The sequence below is a fragment of the Balaenoptera physalus genome (genome assembly GCF_965194825.1).
Source record: "Balaenoptera physalus genome assembly, chromosome: 13".
Lineage (NCBI taxonomy): Eukaryota > Metazoa > Chordata > Mammalia > Artiodactyla > Balaenopteridae > Balaenoptera > Balaenoptera physalus.
This window is the reverse complement of record NC_138892.1, coordinates 32,356,610-32,382,904: the sequence shown is the minus strand read 5'-3', so window position 1 is coordinate 32,382,904 and position 26,295 is coordinate 32,356,610. Positions and strand designations below refer to the sequence as shown.

The window sequence follows — 26,295 nt, the reverse complement described above, 5'->3', positions numbered from 1 at the left end:
AAAAGGGAAGGAACTAGGACACTTCAGGGCTAGGTGTTGTGGTTTGTTATAATTGATAAGGTGTCCAAGGAAAGTCTATGTAATGCAGAACAGTCCCATGTACTGAAGAAATATCAAGTGTCCTACTGAACATTCATATAGTTAAAAATTCTGTTCACAATTGTCTGAGCTAAGAATTTATGTCCTTTCCACCAAGCAATTTTTTAATGGTTTTACTATGTACTGAATTTTCTAGGAATACAGCAGCCTTATAAAAGTGAAGCCTACAGAGGTCATTTTGCTGAGAACTATAGAAACAACTGTTTACTATTTTGAAAATCAAATTAACAAATGGCAATGCCTTTGTGACATGTGAGGAGCCAACAGACCACATTTGTATTAGTCTGCATTTGTAGCTCTGAATTCACATCAATGTTTCCTAAAGGGGAAGCACATGACTACTTCATTATGTCTTCTATGAAGCATTTACATGGTGAATTATGAAAAATATATTAATATGTTTATTATTTTTATAAGTTATTTTCCTTTTATGTTTCTCCTTCATATTTCATTTAGGGCATTTACGGTGAAATTTTGAAATTATGCACGTAGGTAGTTTATATTAACTAAACATTTCATTTGGAATAGTGAAGGGGACATTATGAAACACTGTATTTACTATAAAAGAGAATGTTGGGGCTGAAAGGATTAAAAGCCATAGTTTAAAGTCAAATACCCAACTAAGATAAGTAGCCCTATCAAAACGATCTTCTCCCATACTGGCCAATTTTTTACCTTATTTATCTAGTTCAGCTAACATGTATCCTTTAAAAAAATGTAAAAAACTTCAGTAAGCGTTTGATAGTTATTAACTTTTTTTTTCTAAAATACATACAAGGAATTTTGTGTATTTCCAGAAATGTAAGTATTAGTTGAGGGCAAAAGGTATATGTAAACAATTCTGCAGCATGGTGTACTCTGTAGAGATTGGGCAGTTCTATCCCATCTGATATTATTCTCTGAAGTAGGAGTGAAGTAGGGAAACAAGACTGAAGTAATTTAAAAATAAACAGAAAAACAACAAAGGCAAATGTCACCAAGGGTCTGATCTCAACTGGGGGAGAAAGGAGAAGAGAGGATGAGAAGTTCTCTTTTTGTATTTTCTGTACCAATAGCTTCTTATCATAAATTTCAGGATAATGTTATTGCATTTTAAAATTTTCATTCATCCAACGAATACTGAACATCTACTACGTGACAGGGACTGTTCCCGTGGCTGAGGATACAAAAATAAACAAAACCGGCAAAGTTCCTGCCATCAAAGTTAACAGTCCAAAAGATCAACACATGGATAAGTAACTTTCTAGTATGTCAGAAAGTAATAAATGCTACAGAGACAAGTAGAGAAGCATAAGAAACACAGGAACGCAAGGACTGGGGGTGGGTTTTGTTATCTTATATAGATAGACCTCAAACATTGTTTCTTTTTTAAATTAATTAATTAATTTTTAAATTAATTTATTTATTTTTGGCTGCGTTGTGTCTTTGTTGCTGCACGTGGGCTTTCTCTAGTTGTGGTGAGCGGGGGCTACTCTTCGTTGCACTGTGTGGGCTTCTCATTGTGGTGGCTTCTCTTGTTGCGGAGCACAGACTCTAGGTGCGCAGGTTTCAGTAGTTGTGGCATGCGGGCTCTAGAGCACAGGCTCAGTAGTTGTGGCGCACAGGCTTAGTTGCTCCATGGCATGTGGGATCTTCCTGGACCAGGGCTTGAACCCGTGTCTCCTGCATTGGCAGGCAGATTCTTTAACCACTGCGCCACCAGGGAAGCCCCTCAAACATTGTTTACAGAGAAAAAGGTGTTGAAATTTCAATATGAAACCACTTTTTGAGTAAAAAAAAAATTATAAATTAGAAATGACCAGTGCTGTGGAATCTGAAAGAATATTCTCAGCAGATTCCTGAATATAGATTGTAATATTATTGTAGCTCTCTGTTCTCATTCTTTTTCTAATATCATACCCTGGTATAGACTTGATGGCTTACAAAGACTTTCATATATTATTTCATTTCATGTCAAAATAATCTTGAGAAGCTGGAATTACAAATAGTATTATTTCTATTTTAAGGAGAAATAAACTGAAGCACAGAAGTTAGAGGTTCAGGCAAAGCCACAAGGCTACTGAGGTATTCTGATAGGAATCAGGTTAGGAACTAGTACCCAAGGATTAGACTTATGACCAAGTAGGGAGGCAGCAAAGAAAGCAATCCTGAATAGTAAGGACATTTTGACCTTGCAGTTTTCACCAGCAAAGCTTCTGACAAGTATGTTGTGGTTCCATGTATATAAATGCAAACATTTAGATCAAAATTATATTGACGATGATAAATTTTCATAAGGAAAATGTTTTTCTAGAATATACCATACTAAAACATTTTAATCCCATTACCTATTTTCTATTCAGTGCCATTAAAAATACTTAATTTTCTTTCATATTATTGAAATTATCTTATAGATATGAATATTTTCTGGGTAAACGTTACAATAAAAATTCTTCCTAACTATGGCTCCTCCACTGAGATTTTCTTCAGGGACAAACATTACTACTAACACCAATATTTCCAATGTCACTTTTGATATTTTCAATGCTACTTATATCTTAAGTCTCCAGTTTATTATTTACAACATATTTAATTATGTGGATTTTAGCCAATTTTAGTTTTTCCTTGGGTTATGTCTATCAATAATTTTTATTACAAAATAGTTTACTAGTTAACTTGTAAGAAAATTTTAAGCTATTTTTCTCACATTACAGAATCAATTTATGAGTGGGTTGGTTATTGATTATTACTGCAAATATTGAATATACTCCAAGTCACTTTTTTTACCCTGAAATAATAGTCCAGTCCATTGAAGGATTAAAAAGGATACATTTGGGTCAAGATAGCAGAACAAAAATGCCCAGCTTTCTTTCCCAAAGGTCTATATAAACCAATCTATATAAACAAATGAGAAAAGTGATAAATACAGCTGGATATGTATGGTATGAAGGGATTTGGGATGTACTGTAATATCAGGAAGATGATATAGTAATTTCTGAATAAGAGTTACATTATTGGTGTCTCTTCAAGTAGACCTGTAAATTCCTAAAGGACAGAAACTTGTCTTAAACTTCTCTATGTTATCCAGTACCATTTATGGTATATGTATCAGGTCCTCAGATCAATGAATTATCTGTTCTTCAATTACATATTTAACTAAGTCTATCAGTACCTTAAACATATCAGTACATTTCTTCACGTACCTTTTCTTTCGTAGGTTTTACTTCTACCTCATCCACCTTTTTTTCCAGTTGGCTTTCTAGCTTTTTAATTTTCTTTTGGAGTTCTTCAATTAAACTTTGTTTGTTATCTATCAGAGCTTTGCCCTGAAAAATAAGATGTATTTTTACATTTTACAAATAAAAAAGTATCAAACAAAATACACAATAAATACTCCAGTTGTAGAAACTTTCTGAGACTACAGCTAACCATGCTTTCTAAATGACACTATTGATATTTAAGAATAACATGATCAGCTCTGTGCTTTGTGACCACCTAGAGGGGTGGGATAGGGAGGGTGGGAGGGAGGGAGATGCAAGAGGGAAGAGATATGGGAACATATGTATATGTATAACTGATTCACTTTGTTATAAAGCAGAAACTAACACACCATTGTAAAGCAATTATACTCCAATAAAGATGTTAAAAAAAGAATAACATGGTAGCTACTTCTGTATTTTAATAAGATATGTTACCCTAAAACTACGACTACAGTAAAGGTCACTGAGAGAATTAGCAACTACATTAATCAAAGTGATTTGAAAGCTAGTTTCAGCAAATATTATAGACAGAATTAAAAAGTGGGAATAAACTACTACCTGTATATTATAAATCAAAACATTATCACAATTAAATATAAAATTACCTGTAATCCACTGGTTAATCTTTTAATTTGCCTTTTCAGTTCATCATTCTCTTGATCAATTCCATCTTTCTCTCTAAGCATTTTATTATAGGCTTTTTGGTTTTTTTGTAGTTCACTGGTTAAGTCATTCAAATTATCAGTTAGTGAGTTCTCTCTGTTTTTACTTGTTTTAAGAGCTTCTTTAAGTTTTAAAATTTTTTCACATAAATCTTCAACTTGTGACTAATACAAGATAAAGAAAGGTTTAATTCATGAATCTTCAGCAAGTATCAATGATAAAAGCAACAATAATAGAGAAAGTACACCATTAATACTTACTAAGAAGAAAGTTTCAGTCTAAATTTTTAAGCACATACATGCAAAAAAAAACACCACAAACTACATAAATTTTTCTAGCTTCATTTCAAATGAACCAAGTCTACTTTGAGGGAAAAAAAAAACAAAACATGAAGAAGCAGTCTAAAGCAATTCATCTTTAACAAACACCTAGAACCAAAATTTTATCAAATAAGCAAATGTTTCATTATGGCTGAATTAATTTATTAGAAAAACAAGTACATATCAACGTACACAGCAATTTCTTTTTTGAACACTGAAGCATAAGAGTAGTATAAAACAAAATCTCTTACTCTAAGTAGTTTCTAATCTACTTCGTAAAGACAAGACATAAAAGGGTAGCTCACAACGCTAGACAGTATATATAAGCCACTAGAAAGGAGTTCTTAGCTGTTCCATATAGTAACATTGATGGGAATACTGGTACTTATTATATGTTTTGTTGAATAAATTATTACAGGCCAAAAGGGATTACCAATAGCACTAATAGGAAACTAGTAGTATTATAGTGCAGTTACGAGAAAAACAAACTCTCCTGGAGAGTCAAAAAAGGCTTCAAGAAAAATGACTGGAAGAATGTAAAGAATTCAGAGAAGAAATTTCAGGCAAAGAGAAAGGTGTTGAAGAAGACATCATCAAAGGGCTATACCTATATATAAATTTATTACTGAATGGATTTTTACTGTCAACTATGCTAATAATCTTGATAGGCACAAGAGATTTTAAAAATCTGACTAAAATCCAGTCCTTACATGGTTTAATGGCAATGAAGGGTATATGGTTTAATGGCGATGAAGGGTATATACAAATAAACCAAGAGCAAATAAAAATTACAAACAAAATAAAACATATACAAAATAGATTTTTCATTTTACTCAAAATATACTATATGAAACTTTATGTAAAGAAATTTGAAAATCATCATTAAATGTATATGTTTTGGAGAAAAAATTTTATACAGTACCAAACTTAACAATTGGGTAAGAAAATAATAAAATACATTGTCAAAAAATAATAAATAACTTCAAAAAAAGGCTTTAAAGTTAGGCAGCTCTGTAGATTAAATGTCAAGGACCACATGATTTCCATAAACTATTTCAGGGGCTAAAAAGGGAAAGCTAACTAACTCATATTATGAACTTAGCAAAAACTAAACGGAAAATTCTGAAAAGGCAAAAGAAATAAAACAAAACAAAGGAATCTGTACACCTATCTCACTTATCAATATAGAATTTAAAATCCTAAGAAAAATGTTTCTTAAATTTAATTCTGTTAGGAGAAATAGCTTATAATGGCCTATCCTTTGCTAATCCCCAAGATGATATTCAGTGAGTACAATAAAGATGCTTAGTGTTCAAAACTGTGTGTAGGACTTCCCTGGTGGCGCAGTGGTTAAGAATCTGCCTGCCAATGCAGGGGACACAGGTTCGATCCCTGGTCTGGGAAGATCCCACATGCCACAGAGCAACTAAGCCCATGCGCCACAACTACTGAAGCCCTCGAGCCTAGAGCCCATGCTCCACAACAAGAGAAGCCACCGCAATGAGAAGTCCGCGCACTGCAACGAAGAGTGGCCCCAGCTCACTGCAACTAGAGAAAGCCTGCGTGCAGCAACGAAACCCAAGCAGCCTAAAATAAATAAATAAAATAAATAAACTTATTAAAAAAAACCCCAACTGTGTGGATATGTGTATAGCCACCAAAAATTCATTAGAATAAATTCCCTATTCATTATTAAAATTACTATATATCCAAGTGGATTCTCTTCCAATGGGAATTAGCAGGAATTCTGTTATATTAACGCACATGTTGATACTCACCTTTAGCTCTTTAGTATGTCGATCAACAATCTGTTGAACATTGAGATTTGCCTCTTTCTGAGAAGTCATGGAAATAATACGTTCTTCAGCTGCTGCTGTCATTTCTGCCCGAAGTTCCAAAAGTGCCCGACTAAGGGCCTAAAAATTACAACATACATAATTTTTTTGAAAAATTGGTAAGCAATTTTGTATATAAGCAATACAAAATATACATAAGCTTTATTACTTTAAACTGTTTTCCTAAAATACCATGAAATACCATGTGTTTAATCAAACAGAATTCACAAACAACCCAACTTTTTCAAATGAATTTCCTTTAGTAAGTGAACTCAATTCTCTCCAAATTGTGAGAATTCAAAATCTTGATAATAATAATTGTGAGAACCCAGCATCAAATCAAGCAATCTGTGCTACAAAACCCAGGCATGTTTTGTTTTCAAACTTCCAAGTTGAAATATTTATTTAAATTACTCACTTAGTACATACTTCCATGTGAAATTAATTGAATTTAAGTAGACAAGGAAAGTTACAAGATTAGAAGACTTAAAATTTGCCAATAAATTTCATGAGCTAGCATAGAAAAACAGCAGCACCTTCTAAAACAGTTAAGTATATAAAATCTGAGATAAATAAAAAACTAATAAATCTGTTAATCCACTGACCAACTCCTTTTCATAACAGTATCTCTGCGATCTCCTTCTTTAATCTTTCCTCCTCTTATCCTAACTCCCTCTTAATCCCCAAAGTTACTTAAAATTTTCCAATTATTCAAATTGTTCAAAATTGCCTCAGTAACATACAATCCTAATAGGAAAGGAGAGAAAATAAATAATGTAATGAAGATTTCCCCTTATTTCCTACAGCTAACCCACAAATCAGGTTGAAAACATAAAAAGATAAATTAGACTATATCTGAAGTTAAAAACACCACCAATCTATAAGGCTATTTAAAAGAATTATAAAGACCCAACCCTGCTCAAGATAAGGCTTATACTTTTTATTACGAGAGAGATACATGTTATCATCTTCTACAAATCTTCTGTAAAAGCAATCTACCACATGTTTTTCTTAAATATTGATAATTTTCTATTGTTACTAACTTTTTGTTGTTTCTCTTTCAAGGCTAATTGGCTCTTCAGCCTTTCTACTAGATTCCTCATTGTAGTTGTTGGAGCTCTTGAATTTGCTTCTTTTTGAGCCTGAAGTTCAGATTTTAAACTCTGCGACTCCTTTTGTGACTGGGCCAGAAGACACCTCAAATCCTCTACTTGTGCTTTTATTTGTTTCACTTCATCTGCATGATTTTCTTGGAGCCTAATATAAAGCAAACATATGTACTTAATAGAGTAGTTGCTGCAATTAACAATTTGATTGACACAAATTTTACAAAGAACAAATGTTTGGTCCTCAGCATCCTTAAAATCTAAGATTTGATCCAAATCCAAAAGATGAACAATTCTTTATTCTACTTAACTACTCTTAAACTTAACATAAAATAGAGTTTTTTCTTCCAGTTTCTACTATTTTTTGCAGCAATTGCATCAAGTAATTTGTGGCTCTAGATGAAATAATATAGAGAATGAACAAAATAACACTTTATATATTATGGTTCCTGCAAGATGTGACTGCTTCCTTTGTATCAGGGATTTCTCAACCATGGCACTATTGACATTTTTGACTGGATAATCCTTCACTGGGGCGGGGGTTTACTGTCCTATGCATTTTAAAACATATTTAGCAGCATTCCTTGCTTCTACCAACCAGATGCCAGTAGTACCTCCTAGTTGTTCACCAAAAATGTCTACAGACAATAACAAATGTCCCTGGAGGGGGGAGAGGAGAGCAAAAGTACTTCCGCTTGAGAACCACTGCCCTATAATGACATGTTACAAAGACAAAATATAAACCTTCACAGATATCACATGTATTATGGTTCTAAAGTCACTAGTATTGTATCTGTAACTCTATCTATAGCTGTATACTATATAGAAGTAGATACTATCAAAAGACTTAGTTAATTCAATTAATCCTACTGCTCATTCAGTATTAATTAGCCTTATAAACTGAATTATATCCAGTTCACTGTATTTATATAGACACTGCATTAATAAGGTCACCAATATGGAGATTCAAATGATTAAACTTTGATCAATGAGAGGAAGGTCTGTTAAACCACGAACAGGTATTAAACACTCTGAGACTTGTTGCTTATGGCAAAAACTTAAGTCACTTTAAATAATCATCAAATTGTAAAAATACAAGGTTTCACTAAAGAAATGACAAAGAACTATAATTTCTTTAGATGCATTAAAATATGCATGCCAATGTGCACACAGAGAACAGAAGTATAATTTTAGGCTAAAATGACATGGTAAGGTACAAAACAACAACTTCAAGTATTTCATGTGGCAAAAAATTATATATACAAGGTAATGTCAATAAAATGATTATTTTCTACATCCAGGAATTAGATTCAGAAATGCAAGAAATTTTATGCTCTAAAATATGACAGAAACTTACTATACCAAAAATAGCATCTCATGTATAAAATATAACAGAATGGGGAAAATTAGATTGAAAATATACCATATGCTATTGCTAATTCTCTTTTCTCTTAGAGAATAACTTATTTAAAGTAGCAGCTTCTTAAGCACAAATAGTGTTAGTTTTGTCAGAAGCATCTTGGATAAATGAATAAAGAATCAAAGGTTCTAATAAGGGCTTCAGAGATGGAATGGAATTATAAGTCAAGTAGTTAATTTTCTTATTTTTTTCAGATAAGAAACTGAGCCTCAGAGAGAGTTCTACAATGATTACAAAATACCTAAATATAAACCTATTTTAGTTTTAAAATACACATTCTGATAAATGGTTGAACAATGTTTAGAATCTCTAATACAGAGAATGCTGTAAGCCCTCTACTGTCACTGTGGTTAATAAAAAAGATTGGTTAATTTTTCATTCAACAAATATTTGAGCCTTTAATGTATGCTGGAAACTGTTATAGGTATGTAAATAAAAGTTTTATATTTATATATGTTACTTTACAATTTTCAAATTACTTCCATATACATCATCATTTGGCCTTTATATAACCACCTTGAAAGAGCCCAGGTAAGTACTGTCATTTCACTTTTTAGATAATAAAATGGAAATTTAAAAAGGTTAAAGATGAGATTCTATGCAAGAATCTGAGTTGGCTCTTGAGTCAGACTGACTAGATTCAAATCGTGGCTTTCCCATCTTCTCCTAGGCACATTACTGAGGCTTCCTATAGCCTAGTTTCCTAACTGCAAAATGGAGTGAATATCCTATGTCACAAGTAGTACTGCGTATAAAATGAGATAATATATTCAACATTTTTAGAACAGTACATGACATAACAAATGCTTACATTTATCTTTATTATATCATTAATCCAATTTGCCAAAATCTACAATACATTTCTAAGACTTACCGTAATTTGATATTTTCAAACTCTTTGACTTTTAATTCAGTGACTTCTTTTTGTCTCTCTAAATCCTGAGATACTTTTTTTAGTTTGATCACAAGTGAGGAGAGAGAGTCATCTTGTTCTGCTACTCTCTGTTCCATCTCAGCCAAACGAATAAAATGCTTGTTGGTAGGAACTGGAGTAGGAGACTGTTTTATTAAATCCTATGAAATATGGTTGGTTACATTAGCCATGAGCAGGTACAATGCAATGCCATACTTACTCCATAATTTTAACTTGGTTCCTTAAATGATCAAAATATAATATCAAATCTAATATGTAATGATTTAATAGGTAATGAAGGCTTAAAGAAGATAGGACATATAGACCTTATTCTTTGTATTCCCAGTATCTGGCAAAGTGCCTACATGTAGTGGAGGATCAATAAATAAATGTTGACTGAATTAATGAGTTAAGGCTTGAGGAAGCTAAGGTTTGCTTAAGGTCATTTCGCACATATAGAATACAATGATGAGCTCTACCCACCACCAGAGCCTCGCATCAAGCCTCTTAGATAGCCTCAACCACTAGAGGGCAGACAGCAGAAGCAAGAAAAACTACAATCCTGCAGCCTGTGGAACAAAAACCACATTCACAGAAAGATAGACAAGATGAAAAGGCAGAGGGCTATATACCAGATGAAGGAACAAGATAAAAACCCAGAAAAACAACTAAATGAACTGGAGATAGGCAACCTTCCAGAAAAAGAATTCAGAATAATGATAGTGAAGATGATCCAGGACCTCGGAATAAGAATGGAGGCAAAAATTGAGAAGATGCAAGAAATGATTAACAAAGATCTAGAAGAATTAAAGAACAAACAAAAAGAGATGAACAATACAATAACTGAAACGAAAACTACACTAGAAGGAATCAATAGCAGAATAACTGAGGCAGAAGAATGGATAAGTGACCTGGAAGACAGAATGGTGGAATTCACTGCTGCAGAACAGACTAAAGAAAAAAGAATGAAAAGAAATGAAGACAGCCTAAGAGACTTCTGGGACAACATTAAACGCAACAACATTCGCATTATAGGGGTGCCAGAAGGAGAAGAGAGAGAGAAGGGACCCGAGAAAATATTTGAAGAGATTATAGTCGAAAACTTCTCTAACATGGGAAAGGAAATAGCCACCCAAGTCCAGGAAGCGCAGAGAGTCCCATACAGGATAAACCCAAGGAGAAACACGCCGAGACACATAGTAATCAAACTGGCAAAAATTAAAGACAAAGAAAAATTATTGAAAGCAGCAAGGGAAAAACGACAAATAACATACAAGGGAACTCCCATACGGTTAACAGCTGATTTCTCAGCAGAAACTCTACAAGCCAGAAGGGAGTGGCATGATATACTCAAAGTGATGAAAGGGAAGAACCTACAACCAAGATTACTCTACCCAGCAAGGACCTCATTTAGATTTGATGGAGAAATCAAAAGCTTTACAGACAAGCAAAAGCTAAGAGAATTCAGCACCACCAAACCACCTCTACAACAAATGCTAAAGGAACTTCTCTAAGTGGGAAACACAAGAGAAGAAAAGGACCTACAAAAACAAACTCAAAACAGTTAAGAAAATGGTCATAGGAACACACATATCGATAATTACCTTAAATGTGCATGGATTAAATGCTCCACCCAAAAGACACAGGCTTGCTGAATGGATACAAAAACAAGACCCATCTATATGCTGTCTACAAGAGACCCACTTCAGACCCAGGGACACATACAGACTGAAAGTGAGGGGATGGAAAAAGATATTCCATGCAAATGGAAATCTAAAGAAAGCTGGAGTAGCAATACTCACATCAGATAAAATACACTTTAAAATAAAGAGTGTTACAAGAGACAAGGAAGGACACTACATAATGATCAAGGGATCAATCCAAGAAGAAGATATAACAATTATAAATATATATGCACCCAACACAGAAGTACCTCAATACATAAGGCAACTGCTAACAGCTATAAAAGAGGAAATCGACAGTAACACAATAATAGTGGGGAACTTTAACACCTCACTTACACCAATGGACAGATCATCCAAAATGAAAATAAATAAGGAAACAGAAGCTTTACATGACACAATAGACCAGATAGATTTAATTGATATTTATAGGACATTCCATCTAAAAACAGCAGATTACACTTTCTTCTCAAGTGTACATGGAACATTCTCCAGGATAGATCACATCTTGGGCCACAAATCAAGCCTCAGTAAACTTAAGAAAATTGAAATCATATCAAGCATCTTTTCTGACCACAACGCTATGAGATTAGAAATGAATTACAAGGAAAAAAACGTGAAAAGCACAAACACATGGAGGCTAAACAATACGTTACTAAATAACCAAGAGATCACTGAAGAAATCAAAGAGGAAATCAAAAAATACCTAGAGACAAATGACAATGAAAACACAACGATCCAAAATCTATGGGATGCAGCAAAAGCAGTTCTAAGAGGGAAGTTTATAGCTATACAAGCCTACCTAAAGAAATGAAAAATCTCAAGTACAAAATCTAACCTTACACCTAAACGAACTAGAGAAAGAAGAACAAACAAAACCCAAAGTTAGCAGAAGGAAAGCAATCACAAAGATCAGAGCAGAAATAAATGAAGTAGAAACAAAGAAAACAATAGCAAAGATCAATAAAACTAAAAGCTGGTTCTTTCAGAAGATAAACAAAATTGATAAGCCATTAGCCAGACTCATCAAGAAAAAGAGGGAGAGGACTCAAATCAATAAAATTAGAAATGAAAAAGGAGAAGTTACAACAGACACTGCAGAAATACAAAGCATCCTAAGAGACTACTACAAGCAGCTCTATGCCAATAAAATGGATAACCTGGAAGAAATGGACAAATTCTTAGAAAGGTATAACCTTCCAAGACTGAACCAGGAAGAAACAGAAAATATGAACAGACCAATCACAAGTAATGAAATTGAAACTGTGATTAAAAATCTTCCAACAAACAAAAGTCCAGGACCAGATGGCTTCACAGGTGAATTCTATCAAACATTTAGAGAAGAGCTAACACCCATCCTTCTTAAACTCTTCCAAAAAATTGCAGAGGAAGGAACACTCCCAAACTCATTCTATGATGCCACCATCACCCTGATACCAAAACCAGACAAAGATACTACAAAAAAAGAAAATTACACAGCAATATCACTAATGAAAATAGATGCAAAAATGCTCAACAAAATACTAGCAAACAGACTCCAACAACACATTAAAAGGATCATACACCATGATCAAGTGGGATTTATCCCAGGAATGCAAGGATTCTTCAATATACGCAAATCAATCAATGTGATACACCATATTAACAAATTGAAGAATAAAAACCATATGATCATCTCAATAGATGCAGAAAAAGCTTTTGTCAAAATTGAACACCCGTTTATGATAAAAACTCTCCAGAAAGTGGGCATAGAGGGAACCTACCTCAACATAATAAAGGCCATATACATCAAACCCAGAGCAAACATCATTCTTAATGGTGAAAAACTGAAAGCATTTCCTCTAAGATCAGGAACGAGACAAGGATGTCCACTCTCACCACAATTATTCAACATAGTTTTGGAAGTCCTAGCCACGGCAACCAGAGAAGAAAAAGAAATAAATGGAATAAAAATTGGAAAAGAAGAAGTAAAACTTTCACTGTTTGCAGATGACATGATACTATACATAGAGAATCCTAAAAGTGCCACCAGAAAACTACTAGAGCTAATCAATGAATTTGGTAAAGTTGCAGGATACAAAATTAATGCACAGAAATCTCTTGCATTCCTATACACTAATGATGAAAAACCTGAAGGAGAAATTATGGAAACACTCCCATTTACCACTGCAACAAAAAGAATAAAATACCTAGGAATAAACCTACCTAGGGAGAAAAAAGACCTGAAGGCAGAAAACTATAAGACACTGATGAAAGAAATTAAAGATGATACCAACAGATGGAGAGATATACCATGTTCTTGGATTGGAAGAATCAATACTGTGAAAATGACTATACTACCCAAAGCAATCTACAGATTCAATGCAATCCCTATCAAATTACCAATGGTATTTTTTTACGGAACTAGAACAAATCATCTTAAAATTTATATGGAGACACAAATGACCCCCGAGTAGCTAAAGCAGTCTTGAGAGAAAAAACGGAGCTGGAGGAATCAGACTCCCTGACTTCAGACTATACTACAAAGCTACAGTAATCAAGACAATATGGTACTGGCACAAAAACAGAAACATAGATCAATGGAACAAGATAGAAAGCCCAGAGATAAACCCACGCACCTACAGTCAACTAATCTATGACAAAGGAGGCAAAGATATACAATGGAGAAAAGACAGTCCTTCAATAAGTGGTGCTGGAAAAACTGGACAGCTACATGGAAAAGAATGAAATTAGAATACTCCCTAACACCATACACAAAAATAAACTCAAAATGGATTCGAGACCTAAATGTAAGACCGGACACTGTAAATCTCTTAGAGGAAAACATAGGAAGAACACTCTTTGACATAAATCACAGCAAGATCTTTTTTGATCCACCTCCTAGAGTAATGGAAATAAAAACAAAAATAAACAAATGGGACCTAATGAAACTTCAAAGCTTTTGCACAGCGAAGGAAACCAGAAACAAGACGAAAAGACAACCCTCAGAATGGGAGAAAATATTTGCAAACGAATCAACGGACAAAGGATTAATCTCCAAAATATAGAAACAGCTCATTCAGCTCAATGTTAAAGCAACAAACAACCCGATCCAAAAATGGGCAGAAGATCTAAATAGACATTTCTCCAAAGAAGACATACACATGGCCAAGAAGCACATGAAAAGATGCTCAACATTGCTAATTACTAGAGAAATGCAAATCAAAACTACAATGAGGTATCACCTCACACCAGTTAGAATGGGCATCATCTGAAAATCTACAAACAACAAATGCTGGAGAGGGTGTGGAGAAAAGGGAACCCTCTTGCACTGTTGGTGGGAATGTAAATTGATATAGCCACTATGGAGAACAATATGGAGGTTCCTTAAAAAACTAAAAATAGAATTACCATATGATCCAGCAATCCCACTACTGGGCATATACCCAGAGAAAACCGTAATTCAAAAAGACACATGCACCCCATTGTTCACTGCAGCATTATTTACAATAGCCAGGTCATGGAAGCAACCTAAATGCCCATCGACAGACGAATGGATAAAGAAGTTGTGGTACATATACACAATGGAATATTACTCAGCCATAAAAAGAAACGAAATTGAGTCATTTGTTGAGACGTGGATGGATCTAGACACTGTCATACAGAGTGAAGTAAGTTAGAAAGAGAAAAAAAAATATCGTATATTAACGCATGTATGTGGAACCTAGAAAAATGGTACAGATGAACCGGTTTGCTGGGCAGAAGTTGAGACACAGATGTAGAGAACAAATGTATGGACACCAAAGGGGGAAAACCACGGTGGGGTGGGGACGGTGGTGTGCTGAATTGGGCGATTGGGATTGACATGTATACACTGATGTGTATAAAATTGGTGACTGATTTAAAAAAAAAAAAAAGAATACAATGATCAAAAGAGGCAAGAATGAACTGAATTCAGAACATGGAAAGCAGTTAGACACAGGTAAACTTAATGTGCAGATTTGAAAAGAAAGACTGAGGTCAGATCATGGAAGGCTTTGAGTACATGGCTAAGAAACTTAAACATGATTTTGTAGGCAGCAGTAAGCTACTAACAGATGTCGGTCTAGGGAAAAAAATGATTAGAGCTGTGTCTTCAGAAGATTATTCTGGCAAAAAAAAAAAAAAAAGGTAGGATGGCTTGTAGTCCAAAAAAAAGGAGACCTAAATTTTCAATTGCATGGTCTCAAAAATCAATAAAGAATAGAACAAAGTTCTTAGAATCTTACCCAAGTTGTTTCTTTGAATTTACTGAGTGAACTATCAGCCTGTAGTTCTAATTTATGATGAAGACTATGAAGTTCGTCTTCATGTTTCTTAACAATTTCTCTTTGTTCCTGTTTTACAAGAAATCAAAACTATATCTTACATTATGATTCAAATAAATTCACATTCTAAAGGTCTTAAATATTTTCTTATCTTTACCTTCTAAAATCCTTATGAGATAGGGAAGGAACAACATCTGCCATCTGCATGTATATATTTATACCTGTATACATTTCCCCTAGCACATGTTCAAACTGACAAGCCTAGCCTTAGAGCAAAATTTATTCTTAATATTAGAATAATATGTATCCATCAGCTTTTAACTTGTTTCCAGCAAATTTTTAAATGTCAGATTTTTTTTTCCCCTCCAAGTTCTAGCAAATTTGATTTCCACTGATACCTGTGTGACAGATTTCATTCTAACTTACTGCCTCAGTCTTTACCTATTAACTCAGATGATATTTTTCAAAATCACACGGTTTCACCATGAAAGCCATTAGCAATTTAGTCGGTCCATAACACAAACTGCCAGTTTTACTGACAGATCTGTAATCCAATCACGTGAAAGTAACAATGCCTGAATAGAATCATTTGAAAACAAGAAATGAAATACCACTTCAGGGCAGAACAGTATTTGACATTTGTCTAAAAAACATCATAATAAATAAAAGAGCATAACATAATACAATAAAATACCTCTCTGGCTCTTTCTAGAAGATGTTGATACTTCTTTAACACTTCTTCCTTTTGATTTAACCTTGCTTGCATGTTTGCAATGGTCTGATGAGCAAGTTTCAATGTGTGATGAGATTTTGGTTCCACCTCTTTTCTTCCTAGCTCAGCTATAAGCTTTTCTCGTTCTGCAGTGGCAGGCAATCGAAGCCTCAGTTCATTAATTACTTTATCTCTTGACAGAATATTTTCCTCTGCTAACCGTAAAGCAGATTCTTTTTTTTTTAGCTTCTGCAATGATCAAATCATAAAAAAATACATTTTTCTTTTAAAAATGCTTCATCTGAATCTTAGTCAGATTAGCTATAAGCAAGGAAAGGAGTTTCATTTTATTTTTCACATCATACTTATAATAGCCAAATGATACTTAATAAGGTTAATTGACTGTATTTCTATGTGACAGCAGTTATCTACATGTATATTTTACTTATTTGTAAGATTATCACATGTGTTAGAAACTTCACTGTTATGATGAAAATGAAATTTACTTACAGTACTTTATTTACGTCTAATAGATTTAGAGCTAGAAATGTGTGGTGGTGATAGGTTTAGAAAGAAAATGTAATAAACCATTCCTTTTATTTTGGTCCATTGACTATTAGAGCACTAGAAGAGCAACCTATAAAGTCAACAAAGTATAAAAATTGGAATTTTAGTGGCCTGAGTCAATGGGTCACTATTATAAAATCTGCAGCTTATCAAAACAAAACACAAGAAAGTGTGTTCTCCTCAACAGAATTAAGGCAGATATTTAAAATCTAGTAACTCAGTGGCAATACACATAAACACCAAATTTACAATTACAGAAGACAATCTAAGTTTCCTCAGTTGGTTTAAAAGTGCACAATTTAAAAAATTATTTTAAATGTATTTACAGTTAATATGATTTTCATTTTAGTTGACATCTAAACATACTCGGTTTATACTATTTTCTGTATAATTTAATAAAGAAGACAGATCTAATCATCTATTAACCAAATTTAAGACCTAGATTGAACTAAGAAATAATTTCTAGTTTACCTTCAAACCCTTTAACTATCTACAAAAAGGAATAAACTGAAAATTGATTCAGAGTATAAAACATGCACTTCAAAATAGAACATAAAAATAAACAAGGATGAAAACAATTCTTGATCATAGAGGGGAAGGAAATACATTGTTCATAAAGCTACAGTCAAATGCTCTTCTTGTTTCCTTTCATGCTAGCAACTGAAGAGCATGCCCAAAAGTGGCAAATAATGATTAAAAGGAGAGTAATATCAAATTAGCCATATCTGCTGTTCTTTATCAGCTACTAGAAACATTATAGGAGAATGAAAAAGGAGAGCAGAATAAGCAACAGATTCATCATTTTATGCTTCATCCTCATTTAAAAATATTACTTAAAAAACGCCACAAGCATACCTAATAAGGCACTAATCAAAATGCAAATTCTTCTAATTACCTCTTCTAGTGATTTGCACGTTGCCTGTGTTTCTAGGATTATTTGAATATTCTCCTTAATTTTTCTTAGAGCAATCTCAAGTTGATTTGGAAGGGGCAAACTAGGGTCTGGCATTGATCCTGTAGCCTCTTCAAACTATTGAGAAATAGAATTTTTTTAAAAAAGCAGTTGCAGCATTGAGAAGAACAATATTAATTTTTACAACTATATGACATGACATGGTTAAACTCCACTTATAGTTGAAACATAAAAAGATACCATCAATTAAAATTCCATCCAACTTTAGAAAATATTTCTATTTGTTAACATTACAGGCCGTGCTACAGAGTAGCAAACAAGACTAATCATTCATACCTTTTGTGCTGCATTTAGTATTTCATTTTGCTGACGGTCAAAAACATCTAGTTGACGTTCTAGCTCAACTTCTCTCTGATCCCAGGCCATTTGTCTTTCTTCGTGAAACTGAAAAAAAGACAGTTTGGGTCAGACGCACACAGAGATACTCACCAGGAATTTTTACATACATTTTTCTTATTTAATCCTCACAACAACCCTTTGAGGTCACTATTATTTTCATTTTATGGAAGAAGGAAGTAAATTCAGAGATGAAGCGATTTGCCTAAGATCACAGAGACAGGCAGATGTGGAGTCAGGATTTCAATCCATCCATGTACCCATCCATCCATTCATCCAAAACATGTTTAATGACACATTCTGTGTGGCAAGCACTATTCAAGACAATAAGAACACAGCAGTGAACAAAACCAAGTACCTTTCACTACAGAACTTATATACTAGTGAGGGGGAGATAGTCAATAAACAAGTAAGTATGTAATATGTCAGAGGGTGATGAGTGCTATGGAGTAAAATGAAACTAGATTATCCCTATTCAGGGAATCTTGATGATAAGATTTACTGTTGTAGACTGAGTGGCTAGTGAAGGCCTCAATGATAAGGTAAGACATTTGAGCTAAGACCAGAAGGCAATGAAAGCATTATCAATACTGGTATCTGGGGTAAGAACAACCTAAGCAGAAGGAACAACAGAATTTCTGAAGCAAGCAAGCATGTGCTTAGTGAATATCATCTGCCTCCAAAGCTTTTGTGCTTTATTCTACACCAAGCTGCCTTCTCCTGTTCCATCAGTGAGAGCCAGTAGAAGCCTGTAACCATGAAAAGTCAAATAACTAATATTGAAATAAAAATTAACTTACCAAATAAGTTTGCTTATGAATTATTCCTTTTAAGACTATCAATGCAACTAAATATATATTTTTAGAATAGTTTAAAAAATAAGAAACAATATTTTATAACAATAATAATGGGAGCTATACTCAATTAGGAAAATAATGTGGTCACCAATGCAATGTTGTTATGTTAAAAATCTTAGCAACAAATACGAAAGTAAATATAAAATGAAACCTTATTCTGCTGTACAATTTCTTCCTCCAGACTACTGATTGTATGCTCATATTCAGAAATTATATTATTCAAATACTTTATTTCTTCTTTATCTTTGACTAATTCTCGACTGAGTTTAAGCTCTTGAAGACGGAGTTCTTCTATCTTCGTATGCCAAAAGATTACCTGAAGATTTACAAATTATACATACAAATGTAAATACTATATAAACAAATATTTCTCCACTAATCTTAATGATTTTAATTCAAATTAATGGACATTCTATAACAAAATAAGATATAAAATTATCCTTGGCTGTTCCACAAGGAAAAGTTTATTTAGAATTTCCAGACTTTTCTAATACATGGGATCTTAACATAAAACATTTTTCAAATGATGTTGGAATGGATATCACTAACATTCACTTTCATTTATTCATTTACTTTCATATATTTACTGGGTCCTTAGTGTATGTATGTAATTGCAACATTCATTTTACTTTCATAAATAACAATCCTAAATGTTTCTAGCCTAGAGAATAAAATTTAATTTCAAAATAATTATTTTTCATTTAATTCCTTCCAAATGAGGGCAAAAACAAAATTATTTTAAAAAATAAATGTGGGCCTACTACTTGTAAATAATTTTAAACATAATAATTATGAAGAGTAGAATTCAACTAACCACTATAATGTTTAAGAATAATTATAATTAGTATTTAATTAATATATAAACTTTCCTAGAGTGTTTAAAATTCTTTGATATTATACAATCTAAGCATTTCTATTGAAACCATGGCTTAGAGGAGTCCCATTTTATTTATAAAAGGATATCCAAATAGCCCAAACTCCTAACTTATAAAACCTGAATTTGGGCTTCCCTGGTGGCGCAGCGGTTGAGGATCTGCCTGCCAATGCAGGGGACACGGGTTCGTGCCCCGGTCTGGGAGGATCCCACATGCCGCGGAGCAGCTGAGCCCGTGAACCACAACTACTGAGCCTGCGCGTCTGGAACCTGTGCTCCGCAACAAGAGAGGCCTTGATAGTGAGAGGCCCGCGCACCGCAATGAAGAGTGGCCCCCGCTTGCCACAACTAGAGAAAGCCCTTGCACAGGAGCAAAGACCCAACACAGCCAAAAGTAAATAAATTAAAAAAAAAAAAAAAAAAATCCTGAATTAATAAATTATACATGGAATTTTGTTCATATATTAAGCATTATTCACATAGGCACATATTAACTCAAAGTTATTACGTAACTCTTTTTAAAATACTGAACTTAAAATCAATGTTTTACCTTTTGGGCTCCCCTGGCATCCTTTAAAGTGCTTATTAACTCTTCCAGCCCCTTTAATTTTAATTCCATCTCCAGTGTTTTGTTCTTCATATTTCTATGTTCTTGTTGAGAATTTTTCATTTCTTGCATTATCTTCAGTTTGTCATTTTGTAACTGAATCATTGTTTTAGAGAACGTTTCCTGTTGTGCCAAGGGTAAAGCTCCACTAAATTGCCGTCGTAGAGACTGAATTGTTTGGCGCAGATGTGTTGCTCTGTTTCTCCCCTCCAAACGGGCAGAATAGAGAGCTTGTTCTTTTTCATCAAGTTTCTGCTCTAAGCGCAAATTATGGGCCTCCATCTTCTGCAGCTTAGACGTAACCGACTCCAACTTACCAAGAGCGGTAGCCTCACTAACTTGAAGAGAAACAAGGTGTTGGTGCAGCTTGGCAATTAGTGCCTTTTCATCAGACTGTGCCTAATATAAAAAATATATGTTTGTAGGAAGTTTCAAGTTTTCCCAATGAAACTTATCATGGATTTAAAATCACAATTTACTAAATAAAATTTAAAACAGGGTGCTACATGAGATCCTACAAAAATCTAACCTTGCTTTAACACAAATTGCAAAAGAAGTGTAGAAACCTAGAATCAAACTTATTTAAAATCTAAATCTGGCAGCTAACAGTTGGAATATTACTGTTTTTGAAAACTTCCATATATTAATAACAGTATTGATAATAATACTAATGCAGACAATGTGGGTTTTTTTAATCATAAAAAAACTTAGAATGTGAGAAGATGTGAAAAACTATATATAAATACAAGAGAAAATATTGTTATGAAAGACATGTTTCTCCTCACTGTCTGGACTTTGAACAGCAGCCAGCACAATGCATCTGTAAGCATTGAAATGCTTTTCTGTGTTATGAATGGCATTTCAAATTAACGAGTTTTTCTAATGAACTTACAACTAACAAAAATAGGAGCCTCTATTTGATATATCCTCTGATTAAAACTACAAAATCATCCCAATATCTAATGTAAATTTAGGAAAAAGAAAAGAATCTATATAGAAGAGTTAATCCTGCACATACCTGATAGTCTAACAGCTGCATTCTGATGGACTCTACTTCCTTTTCCCTGGACTGTTGTTGTGTATTCAAAATTTCAACTTGCCTTTTGGCAATGTCAGAAATCTCTTTTAGTCTAGGAAGTGATAAGATACTTCAGATACAATTGGGTACATTTTCTAAGTAAATAAATACTAAAATTTCAAATTTCTAGACCTTTGGAAAAGCCATTAGTTTGCAGCATCTCTTCTTTGTATGAAATACTAAAGTAAAGTTTCCTGAACTGTTTCATGAAACATAATTCCATGAGGAGTTAACAAATGTTCTGTAAAAAATACTCCATTCCCAACATTCCTCTCCCTTGAAGACTCATATACATATCATATCAAATGCTCTGAGAAGTTCTAGAGTAAAAAATTATTTCAACCTGTACACATATAGCATTTTCCAAATGTGTATGGTCAAAGAACTCCTCTCTCACACTTTTTTCATGAGATGCTTATTATCATGGTTTGGTATAGCTGGAATAAGGTATTAAGTAGGCTTACTTGATAAACTGTACAGTTAAGAATACAGAAATTTAAAATTGCCAGGTTCCCTAGATCAATTAATGTATGTTTTGATTTGCTTTATTTTAATTTGCTAGTTACCAGAAATGTGAAAAAGAGATTATACATTTACTACAATTGCAAAAAAGGGTGGAGCTTGATGGTAAGTTATTAAATTTCCTATATGACTATTTTGCTAAGATTAAACAGGTAAAATAAAATGCATTTTACTTTGGGCTGGAATAATTTTAGTTCAGCGTTAACAGATAAGTCAGGTTTCCTCATATTGATTAGAAGCTCTTACTGCCAGTTATGTAAGTTTTCACCAATTAAAATATAACAAAATGAGTAATTATAAATTAGTTTACTTCAAAAAATGAAGTACATGAGGTGAAAGGAAGAATAAAAAATGGGGTCATTCATAGTGAAAAGGGCTGGGAATAACTGATATTCCCAAAAGGACTATCGAGACACTAAAACAGTGGCTATAACTTTATGGGTAAGCCATAAACCCTTTTTACTAATTACTTGTGCTAGACAGATCAACTCAGGGATCCTCATACTTTTCTAATGAAGTAACACATAATTACAAAAGAGTGATTAGACAGCATCTACCTGGTGTACACAGTATTTCCTCCTTACATATATTGATATTTGAATTCTATAAGAATAAACTGTTTCCTTATGTAAAATGAAAACAACACTGTTATCAGAGTTATTAAGTGTAATTAGATGAGTCAGTATATGTTTAATAGATGTAAACTGAATCAGAATCTGTATTTTCTTTATATTTTTACAGCAACCTTATGAAATAAGTATTATTACTCCCTTAATAAGTTAATTTTAAACAAATTAAATGGCCACAACCCTTCCCTCCAAAAAAATATTAGTATGTGGAAAAACTAGATCTCAGAGAGTCCTGATTTCAAGTTCAGTGTTTTCTGTAATACTATTCCTGGGCTCTGAAAAATGTAAATCTTGAGAAGTTATTTCCTCTTCAATATTATTACTTATGCAGTTAAAAATCAATCTTGTTAATATTGTTTAACCCTGTTCTAATAAAAAGAAACCAGTAACAATTGCCACTAAGGATATTACCCCTTTACCACTGTAATTAGAGTTCATAAACACAAATTAGAGTAGACACAGCTAATCAAATGACTAAAAACTCCACATGAACTTACTTTGATACTTCAACTTTTAGTTCCATTTCACTCTTCTCTAATTCTAGAATATGTTGCCTATCAGCATCACTTACTGTCTTGCTCACACTATCAGCTAATTCATCTCTTAACATCTGTTCCACTTTCTGTGCTTCCAAATTGATTTTGGTAAGCTGAGAAAAAGTAACAAAAAACATTCAGAAACGTTAGTTTTTGGTGAGGTTTTCCTTTTAATATACCTTTCAGCATACTGCAGTCCTCTTTACTTCGCATTAGTCCAGATACTGCATTGGGTGTGAAGTATTAAGAATAGATTGACGAAGATAAGGGGAGAAAAAGCCAGGAACAAATTATGAAAACTCTAGTTATATGTCAACCCACCCAAAGTCATTTATATTAATCAACTCACAATCTAATAAGATATGAATCTCTGATATTCTTAATTTACTTGAAATGCCATATGCTCATTATATTTTACTGCAACTATATCATCTATAAACAAATCTAAATAGTTAATAAAATCTTATTAATATATATTTAATGACATTTAAAATAAACAAAATAACATGAATGATTTGAGAAATACACATTCTCAAGGTAAAGAAATATTATTAGACTGCTACTTCATCATAAATTGTTGAATATTTGCAAACTATATTATTGCCAGCCAATTTAGTAATTTTGACCATATCAAAAGTCTAAAACTTCCTATTAGAATGAAGTCCCTGAGAGGAGAGATTACTGTCTATTTTATTTCATGCTATAACTCCAGTTCCCATACAGCATCTGGCATGTAATAGGCACTCAGAAATAATAACTGTTAAATGAAGGGATGGTAGTGGAAGGCAATTACATTATTAAGCAAATAACATCTTTTTGCACATTAAATCTAATAATGTAATGCTGGTGAGAAATAAGAACTCAATCACAGAAATACCTGCTTTCTTTTTAAACACTTCAGATTTAAAAATACATTATTTACCCATTACATGAAACACAAGCACTATATTAATATGCTACTTCAGAGTTACAAACAAACCTCTTCCAATAATACAATGGCTACCATGACTAATTTTTTACTCTCTAACGGCATGAAAAAAATTATAATATCAAACCTCAGCAAATTTGGTTTCCAATTCAAAATTACGTTCTTCCACTTGCTTCAATGAAGTCTTCACATGTTCATACATTTTTTGAGAATGTTCAGCCCGCTGCCTTTCATTTAATTCCTTCATCTCCAGCATAGTGATTTTTTTTGAAATAGAAACAATCTCACTGTTGGTTATTGATTTCTTTGCCTTATCCATGTTAGATTCATTTCCTAAATGCAACAATACTTTGGTAAATCTTGCACTGTTCTTATCAAAAATTTATCCCAGATATTTTAGACATTGTATATAAGGAGGCAATATTGTTCTGTGGAAAACACACGAGCCTTTTGAATTATGACAGACCTGGACTCTAGTCTCAGCTCTGTTACTTCTTATCTGTATGCTACCTAACCTAATGTCTCTGGGATTTACATGTTTCGTCAGTCAAATGATAATACAAATTATTCTTCATAGGATTACAGGCATACCTTGTTTCATTGTGCTTTGCTTTATGGAGCTTCGCAAATACTGCATTTTTTTGTTTTGGTTTGTTTTTAAATTGAAGGTCTATGGCAAACAACCCTGAGTCGAGTAAGTCTGTCGGTGCCATTCTTCCAACAGCATTTGCTCACTTTGTGTCTCTGTGTCACACTGGTAATCCTCACAATATTTCAAACTTTTTATTATATTTGTTATGGTATCTATGATCAGTGATCTTTGATGTTAGTATTAAGACAAAATGAAGGTTCAGATGATGGCTAGCATTTTTTAGCAATAAAGTATTTTAAAATAAAGGTATGTACTTTTTTTTTAGACATAATACTGTTGCACACTAATAGACTATAGTATAGTGTAAACATAACTTTTATAGGTACTGGGAAACCAAAAAATTCCTGGGACTCATTTATTGCAATATTTGTTTTGTTGTGCCAATCTGGAGCCAAACGTGCAATATGTCCAAGGTATGCCTGAACTGAAATAACAATGTAAAAGATGTAGTGTAGGAGGTGTCACATGTAGATAGTCAAAAAAGGGCAAATAAATATATTTTGTTAACTGAAAGGAGATAAAGTGTATAAGAGGCAATACAGTGAAGCCACACTACTTTGTGAATACAAGTGCAATGACTCAGAGTAAAAAAGTAAAATCTGAAGCCATGTGATTTAGGGATTTCGCCAAGTATCTTCTTTAACCCTGACTTTTATTTGGCCTTTGTATACATCTAATATCAAATATTTTACTTTAAATTATTTTATCAGTTATCATACCCTTATCTCATATATGCAGTTGTATAGCTTGTCCTTGGACACAGAAGTTTGTGGTTAAATGAAAAGAGAACGAAAGCCCCCTGATTTACCATGAAAAGGCATCACGTAGGATTATCATTAGTTAGTCACCTTTTAAGAAGAGAAAACTAATACTTTTGCTTTGCATAACAGACATGCTCCAGGAAAAAAAATTTGGTAGAGTGTTTTATTTTTTTAGAGAGTCAATTAACCATATGTTCAGGGAAGTCAATTATTTTAAGGAACTAATAAGCAGTGATTTACTCTGTAAACAGTCGTAACACCAATAATGCCCCCTCCTATCTTTCTAGCTTCAGAAGCTTGAGTTTTATAACTGAGTTTGCTCAAAGAAATATATATATTTTTGAAACTAAACAAACTGTTTTGGTGTCTGTCTCAGCTTTAAGAAGTGCTTCATTTTGTTCTGTATGTGTCTTTAAATAGTATATGATTTTAGAATAGCTGCTGCAAGCAGTGATCAAATAACTAACAGTAATGTTACTGAAAGAAGCTAAAAGTGTTAGGAAACCATTATGGTATAGAGACTCTTTCAGGCAACCCTAAGCACCATGAAGGAAAGAAAAAAAAATTGCAGTAAATACAGATATACAAGGAACATAAAACCTCTTCTCCATTCTCTTTAGTGCTAAACTTTGATAATGAAAAGAGGCACATCACAGGGGCTGCAATGGACACTAGTCTAGTCTATATTCGTGTGTTTGGA

The 26,295-nt window shown here is 33.3% G+C and overlaps 1 protein-coding gene across 11 annotated transcripts in view; it reads right to left on the bottom strand.

Annotated features, from left to right (window-relative positions):
• The window catches only part of CEP290 (centrosomal protein 290), a 96,650-nt gene that overhangs the window by 22,106 nt on the left and 48,249 nt on the right, over positions 1 to 26,295 (bottom strand). For all 11 annotated transcript variants that reach the window (XR_014252177.1, XM_082418818.1, XM_082418820.1 and 8 more), the window contains 14 exons: positions 24,310 to 24,515; positions 23,216 to 23,367; positions 21,508 to 21,619; positions 20,433 to 20,888; positions 19,160 to 19,324; positions 18,092 to 18,199; positions 17,738 to 17,872; positions 16,258 to 16,524; positions 15,525 to 15,632; positions 9,557 to 9,756; positions 7,200 to 7,413; positions 6,100 to 6,237; positions 3,944 to 4,165; positions 3,282 to 3,404 (listed from right to left, as the gene is read on the bottom strand). Coding sequence is in view for 10 of the 11 variants with exons in the window: in XM_082418818.1 (XP_082274944.1) it covers positions 3,282 to 3,404; positions 3,944 to 4,165; positions 6,100 to 6,237; positions 7,200 to 7,413; positions 9,557 to 9,756; positions 15,525 to 15,632; positions 16,258 to 16,524; positions 17,738 to 17,872; positions 18,092 to 18,199; positions 19,160 to 19,324; positions 20,433 to 20,888; positions 21,508 to 21,619; positions 23,216 to 23,367; positions 24,310 to 24,515 (2,606 nt within the window). In the remaining variant the exon portion in view is untranslated. The remainder of the gene's footprint in view (positions 1 to 3,281; positions 3,405 to 3,943; positions 4,166 to 6,099; positions 6,238 to 7,199; positions 7,414 to 9,556; positions 9,757 to 15,524; positions 15,633 to 16,257; positions 16,525 to 17,737; positions 17,873 to 18,091; positions 18,200 to 19,159; positions 19,325 to 20,432; positions 20,889 to 21,507; positions 21,620 to 23,215; positions 23,368 to 24,309; positions 24,516 to 26,295) is intronic.